The sequence below is a fragment of the Vigna unguiculata genome, chromosome 7 (genome assembly GCF_004118075.2).
Source record: "Vigna unguiculata cultivar IT97K-499-35 chromosome 7, ASM411807v1, whole genome shotgun sequence".
NCBI lineage: Eukaryota > Viridiplantae > Streptophyta > Magnoliopsida > Fabales > Fabaceae > Vigna > Vigna unguiculata.
The window spans coordinates 29,865,948-29,874,077 of NC_040285.1; the positions used below are offsets into that span (position 1 = coordinate 29,865,948).

An 8,130-nucleotide genomic window follows, 5' to 3' on the forward strand; every position below is an offset into this window, starting at 1 on the left:
CTGAATATTATATGATACTTTCACCAAATTAAAACATATTATATAATATAAGAAAATTATAAATTTAAATCTAAATATTAAATAAAACTTTGAATCATAAGAATAAAATAATTAATTTTCAATCTCAATAAAACCATTTTAACCTATTAACACCTTGAGTACGCAAATATCTTTAATTAATTAATCATAATAACGTTAAAATAATATTTAAATATAGTAAACAAATCAACCTTTTATTAAAATTTAAGTTGTACAAGACCTTGAAACAACAGTTACAAAAATACCAAAAAATAGTGACATAATAAAGCTCACAAAATGTGATAATATAACTCACATAGGGATGTTGCTCCTCGAGTTAGAATAAACTACATTACTTGATTAAAGAACAATTCAATTTGTCAATCTACAGAATATCATGAGTCATTTTGTTTAAAAAAAAATGCAGGAAACAAGGATCATAATTATCGAACCTTGTGAATCCATTCATGAACACAGGTGTGAGTGATCATTTTATATCCCAAACAAATACCATTTTTGCAACTCTGTCTCTCTCTCCTGAATTGAAAGCTTGAACCAAAAGCTCATATTATAACGATCTCAAGTAAAATTTACAAGTCACAGGCGATATAAAATGAAGCAATGTTTTTGCTCACGAGAAGTCGTTCATTACACGAATCATGGGAGTCGACCAGACAAGTTTGATGAAACAATATTTGAAGACTGCGCCGTATCAACTACCAAAACTGTATTTAGTTCTCATCTGCCCCCCAAAATTGTTAGATGGATATCATGTGTAACAAAAATAAGAGTGTTTTTGTCATTACAATCATTATTTTTTTCACCCTTTCTAACATCTTCAAAGTTCTTGATTTACATGCTAACAGAACAACAAATTACCAAAGGATACCTTTTTGTTCTCTTGAAAAACATTCATTAGCATCTTTCCAAGGCCAAAAACTTTTGAAAGTGCTGATACTAAACAGGTGTCGGGCCATTATTTTGGTAGTACCAGATGACTATGCATCTTTCGTCACAGTATCTCCTGGAAAAAGAAAAACAACTTAAACGCCAAAACTCAAGACATAATGCAATAGCTGATATGCATAGATAAAGCAGATTGACCACGTCTAATCTGTGTGATTAATATCTAACTACGATTGGAAAACATCATCTTTTTACTACAGCTTTACACGATAGCCATGTTATAACATTTTTTCACACAAAAACATATATAGTAAAAGAAATTCACACCATTAGTAAAACGAAATGTGCTTAATGCTACGTCACTGTTAACTATGCAGCCACATATGGAGTCAAACTGGGATACACAATGGTCAAAATTGAAATATAAAAGTATAAGTAGTTTCAAGAGAAATACAGTCTGATTTGAACTCTAATGCTTAGTTTTGGGTTACAGTGTATACGAGTAAATGTATTCATTTAGCTTCCCTATGATGATGTAATATTGACTATTTTACGATTTAGTGGGGTTTCTCTACGAGATAGAACTAAATTGCTATGTTGAACTTTTGTCTGTTTCGTTATTTTTTCATTTTTCGTCTTCTTACAATTTGACTAAAAATAAATATCGGCCAGTACTGTTTCCTTTCTTCTTCTTTTTTTTCAGAAAGTTAACTTCAACAGTTGACTCAACCGTTTTGCCTCCATCCCTGCTTTCTCATTTTCCCCTATCGCTGTTTCTCTATTATCAAAGGAAAATTTCAAAAAGAAAGGCTAATTCTCTCCTTGGTAGATAATCAGAATAAATTCACATGCATTCTTCTGTTTCGTTGAGACATTGCAAAACCAAAAAAACTTTTAAGAAGCATGTAACAAATTATCTCCATGGTCTTCCAACAATAATATTATCAACTTGCTTGATATACATTTAATATAAGAATGTGAAGGAGGTTTAGTTCACTTTTTCCCCAATTGAACCTCGCTTAATAAAAATGTAAGATCTTTTCGAGAAGGCACAAGCTAATCATTTATTATAAGGAATCAAAAGTATCAAGTTTTTAATGAAAAATAAAATATGTATTATAACAAGAACAGAAATAATTTAATATTTGTTTCTCCTAAGTACTTGAAAGCATGTAAGGCCTAATTGAACAAATGTCTCCATATACATTTCTAAAAGAGAATAAAAAAAAAGAAAAGAAATGTGCTTATCCATATTAGTTTATGTACAAGCTAATTTGTAAAAATTTTCTCATAGCTTTCTTAGATTCTTGTACTTAATTTTTGCATAAGCTAATTTTTACTTATAGAGAGACTCATTTTATTTTTTCTTCTTATTTTTCTTGTCAAGAAAGATTTATGCAGAATCTTACACAAATATGTCCAATTTAAAGTGTACTATATGGTGCTGAACCAGCTCCTCAGGAAACTAGTTAGGAAAACCCTTTCTAGAGAGACTATAAGCATAAGAAGGTCCATTCCCTCCCGAACAACAGATCATGTTATAAGCACATTGATACTCCTAAAGCACAAAGGATTGGAGTAAAGGCACAAAATTGGCCCCTAAGTTCCCAAATGCACAATGCCCAACCAATAGTTCTAGCATAGCTAACACAAAAACCGTATATAACAGGGAAAATGATTGTAGGAATCTATAAAGCAACCTAACGGTGAAAATAACTTCAACACAAAATTTGCTCCTTCCTTTCTAATCCACCAAACCACTTTCCACATAAACAAAGTCAAATTTCATTGCCTCACTCAATAGATAGAGTCTAGAGTAGGGTAAGAGAAGTAAATGAGTTACCTTGTCTGGCATGTGGAGGAGGCGCGGCATCTCCATATATGGCTCTGAGCCTTGCCAGAGGAACCACCAAAGAATCAGTAGAGGCTTCAGCATAAAGCTGCTGCTTCCAGTTCCAAATGGTCCTTCTAATGGACTTGTTGGATTTGGCTAAAGATTCCTTCTCAGCCTCAAGAGCTTCAATGGTCCATTGTTGATTCATAGATCTTACCCCAAGGGTTGCAAACGAAGCAAGCAGACAAACGTTGATCAATGTGTTGTTGTTTGCAGCTCTCGCAGCTATGTCCACTATTCGGCTAACAAACTCCATTTCTTTCCCGAAATCAAATCAAACCCTAAAACAGAGGCATTTCAGAAAATCCCAAATTCTCACCATAATAAGCAAATATTTTGGAGGCACACAAAAAATCAATGTCACATGCCAAAACTTAAGCCCTAATTGCATCCAGTGATATTCCATTCCAATTTCAAAACATCGATTTCATTGTTACCCTAACTTTTATACATTTAACTAAACTATTCTTTTCTTCTCCAAAATCATTCTAAAAATTCATCCTCAAGAATGCAATAGAGTTATTCAAAATTAAAAAGATGTATGTCGGAATAAAAGAAAATGATTAATCTGAAATCACAAGAACACCAACGTACCAGAAATGGTGGCGGCACCTGCGAGCAGCACCAAACGAGTGAGACGGATGATTTTATCTGACGAAGTAATAACATAGCAGAAACAGGAGTAAAGCATCGCAATAATTTTGTGTAAATTCTAATTTTCGTTATTTTAATTTTTTTATGTTATTCTAGTGGTCTTTCATTTTAATTATGTTTTTAATATCTGCAAATATGATTGTTTTAATCTCCGGAAAAAATTATTAATTTAAATTTATTATATTTTGTAATTATTTTAGTTTTTTTCACTGATTATAACTAGTTTAGTGATGAAAATGAAAGATATCGATAGATATAATTAAAGTAAAAAAAAATCAAATTAAAATACCTACGTGTTTAATTAAATAACATGTGTCTTATGTCTTGTACATTAAAAATAAAATAATTATATATAATTCTTATTTTTATTCAATGATTTATTTTAATATTTTTTTATTAATAAACTCATTTTTTTAGATGTTTATAATTTCTTTTCTGTACGTTAGTTTTAGTATTATAAGCTCTAACTAAATTGCAATCATCTCTAATATAACTAAAACATTAAAATAAAATTGTGGAATGACAAATAAAAAATAGTATACATAATTATCTTAATTTAAATATTTTAACTAATATATAAGAATAAAATTAAAATAATCAATAACAAATATAACATCTCATTTAGCCGTCTAAACCATCAAACAAAATATTACATAATTAATCAAATCAAAACATAAAACTCTAATATATAATTATTATATTACAGTCATTCAAAAAATAAGATAAACTGAAATACAAATACTATATATAACCAAATAAAAGTTTTTCAAAAGGAAAGAAAGACTATACACTAGAAATTCTACATAACAAACTAAACAATTGCATCTCTTCTTTCTTGCACCGATCTAGCCACAAGATCTTCAACTGCTAACACTAATCAGGTGATCATTACAAAAAAAAAAAAAATAGACACCAAAAAACAAGACATAGAGAAAAAAGATAAACTAATGTAATTAAAAGAAAAAGTCATTTATAAATGAAGTTACATAAGTCACACATAATCTATCATTAAATTTCATATCAAGACTTCTATGACTTGATTATCTGAATACTTACATTGATATCAGATCCTAGTAAGTTGTGCACTTATAGTGGTATATCATGCTATGCAGAACGGTAAATAAGGAGTTGTACTCTACCACATACAAGGTTAGTCCTTTAACACCTTTAGTGAAGTTAAAACCCTATACTAGGACCTCCTGCTCCTCTCACCACATACATCATTCCTCTTTAATTAAGAATTTGAATGGTTATTACAGTCTCATGATAACTTCCAACTGAATTTGGATTCTCTATTGGGTTTTTTGTGTTGTTCCTCTACTATGTCTTCATAATACACTGATACCATATATTAAAAAGATATTTAAAATATCAATACAGTGAATTTTTAATGCTCAGTAGAGGAAACACCAAAAAAACCAGTAGAGAATCTGGACTCCAACTAGACCCCTACATCAATGCATACATTATACAATCCACTACTAATTATCCTTTAATTAGTATTAACAAGTTCTAATTCACCAGTTACCCTCTAAATAAATCATTCATAAAAGTTACCAAGTATTTAAAAGTTAATCAATCAACATTTGTCCAAGTTGTAATCCACATGTTCGGCGAACACATCTTCTCGCTGGACTAAAAATACATTTTCGTCCCGCAACAAACTGCTCATCCAGTGAGTGTATTGGTGGGACTCTAAAGGAAAAATCCTTCAATAATTCATCCAACGAGTGATTGCTCTTCCAGCAAGCCCTAAGTCAGTGAGTCCCTGACCTAAAGTTCGCTCAGCAAGTAAATGCTCGCCCAATGACTTTCAAGACAATGATTCCTTGTCTTAGAATTCATCCAGCGAGTAATTGCTCGCCCAACGACTTCCAAGACCAGTTATTCTCTGTCTTAGGAACAACATAAACATAATCAGGAAACATCATCAAAACCACTGATCAATGAAAAAATATAGAGGAAGCTCAAATACACATGTGGACTAAAATTTTCCACATACACAAAAATCAAAACTAAACAAGAGAAAATAACAGAAAAATCAACTTACTCAATTCGAGAAATTGATCAGACAAAATTAGAAAGTTTGTCTCAAGGATCACCTTATGGTCTCATAGATGAATACAAAAGTGAGAAATCTAGAGAGAAAATAATCTAAGTGTTAAGATAATATTTGATACAATACAAATAATAAAATTAAACACTATATAAGAAAAAATACATAAATTTATTTATTGTCTTAATATTTTAGATTAAAAGTAGTATTAATTATTTATGTAAACTGAATCAAGGTAATTTTTTTCTAATGAAATCTCCTAAATAAATGGATCGGAATCCTATTTCATTTGTGTTAAGTCTTCTTTTGAAAAAATCAGCATAAAATTGGAAGTATTATATTTGAGTTAAAAAAGCAATGATATTGAAAGAATTGTAAGCCTTTTAAAGCAATTTTGTTGTTATGGTGTCCTTTTGTTCTTGCATGCGCCAACATTGACAGAGTCCTATCCTCAATTATTGATGTTCCAAACATCTGCCAACAAGTTATTAAGACAAATGCGTTACAAGTTGAGGATTCCTCAAAAAAATATAAGCAAAACCAGAAAACTACATAACAGAAGTAAACATAAAAATTGCAACACAAAAGGATGTTAATTTTACATTTTTCCCTTCTTTTAGTCTCTCACTCATCAATTTTTTATTGTCCTTCTAACAAACAACATGAAATCGAATACAAAAAAACTCGTATTCCATAATTATGTAACTAAAGCATGCATTAATTTTGACATTTTTCTCATCTGTAAAATTTTAATTTAAAACATCTGGACTTACGACTTATTAAAGCATATAATAATTAGTGTAAAATTATTAAATATGAATCCGTGATCTCAATGTATAATCTTAAATATATGTATAGTTATATCAAACACTCGTAAAAAAAAAAAGAAGAAGAAAGAAACTCATAATTTAATGTGTTAGCTGGCTCCCAAGGTAAATTATTCATGTCAGACATGATAATCCGGAAATAGGGGATAGTGGGGGCCATTGACACCCTTGAAGTTCTAGAATGAGAAAACAAACATGTTTTGATCTTCTTCATTTTTATAAACACATTATATATTAATATTAGTATAAAATTGATCCAGTTTGATCTTAATATAAATAAAGTTTTTAAATCGAAATAAATTATTTATTATTATATTATGTATATTTTGAATTTAATTTAAAAAAATGGTCTAAAAATCATGCATACATTTTTATACTTTTAAATATCACTTGTATGGTATCTTACCGTATTAATCCAATTACAAATTCAGAAAATTTAAATTAATTTATTTGTTTATTGCGATTATAGGGTATTGTAAATAGCATTTTTTTCATTTTATAGAATTATTGAAATTTTACTGAAAAAAGACTTATTTGTTGTTTACAGAAAAAAAAAGGCAAAAAATTAAAAAAATACTTTTGCTGAATCCAGTTTGTGTGTTATATACAAGGAGATTAAACTTTATTTAAAGGATATTAATAATATATAGGTAAAACTTAATGTGATTGAGTCATTTATTTTTCTTCACAGGACTATTTCACTTATATTCCTGCCGTCTAAGCTAAGAGGATATAAAAAGAGGAACAAAACTGAGTCTCACAAGCTTCTAATTAAGCTCAATTCCAAACACTGTCTTGTCTTAACCTCTTCTAAAAAAATAATGTATAAAGTTTTAACTTAAACCCATCAAACAAGTAAAAAACCTAAAATCAAACCATGTCATCATATTACCAATACAAATATGTAACTTCAAATTTATGATTATTATCATCAAGTTGAGTCCATATTTATTATATTATATTTTTCATTTTGGGAAAAATTCAAATCTGAATAACATTGCATAGATCATGTTTCACTGGTCGAAGTATAAGGATGAAAATTTCAAAATAGGAGCTAGCATAACATGGTGAGTGTGCTTTGTTTTTTGTCATGTCTACATACTATACCACATCATTCTATTCACATCAAATTCCAACCTAAATTACTACATGCCAAAGAGAAATTACTTTATAACTTACAATTTTATAATTGAATAAATTTCTTTCGGAAAAATTATATCTTTATATAGGAGTTATTTTGTGAACAATAATGCAGTAACAGAAGTTAGTAAATTAAGCAACACATCAGGAGAAGTAGTTGAAATCTGAACATGGCAATAAGTCAAGTATTCATGGTTTTCTTTTTAACCCTTTTTCCTCACCTCACAAATGCAGCATCGTGCCAATCCAACGGCGCACATTCACCCGCAATCGACCCCTCGGGAACGCAGGCTATCCTCACCGTGAACGACTTTGGTCCCGACGGGGACGGCGGAGGCCCCTCCGAGTGCGACGGGAATTACCACCCGCTTCCTCAGAGAGTGGTGGCGCTCTCCACCGGATGGTACAATGGCGGTTCCCGGTGTGGGAAAACGATCAGGATTACGGCGAGGAATGGCAGGAGCGCGGTGGCGAAGGTGGTGGACGAGTGCGACTCCACGCAAGGGTGTGACGAAGAACACGCGAATCAATCGCCATGCAAGACCAACATCGTTGACGCATCGGAAAGTGTGTGGAATGACTTAGGGCTTAACACTGATGATGGTGAAGTAGCAATCACGTGGACCATGGCATAA

The 8,130-nt window shown here is 30.8% G+C and overlaps 2 protein-coding genes across 2 annotated transcripts; one reads left to right on the plus strand and one right to left on the minus strand.

Annotated features, from left to right (window-relative positions):
- Positions 1-560: 560 nt before the first annotated feature.
- Positions 561-3,509, minus strand: LOC114190434. Its single transcript, XM_028079311.1, has 3 exons — positions 3,413-3,509; positions 2,768-3,099; positions 561-1,042 (listed from the first exon to the last, which is right to left on the minus strand). Exons 2-3 carry the CDS (start codon positions 3,072-3,074, stop codon positions 1,017-1,019), a joined length of 333 nt encoding a protein of 110 aa, XP_027935112.1. The 5' UTR covers positions 3,075-3,099; positions 3,413-3,509; the 3' UTR covers positions 561-1,016.
- Positions 3,510-7,665: 4,156 nt separating this feature from the next.
- Positions 7,666-8,130, plus strand: LOC114191381 (ripening-related protein grip22-like). The gene has a single exon (XM_028080550.1). It carries the CDS (start codon positions 7,666-7,668, stop codon positions 8,128-8,130), a length of 465 nt encoding a protein of 154 aa, XP_027936351.1.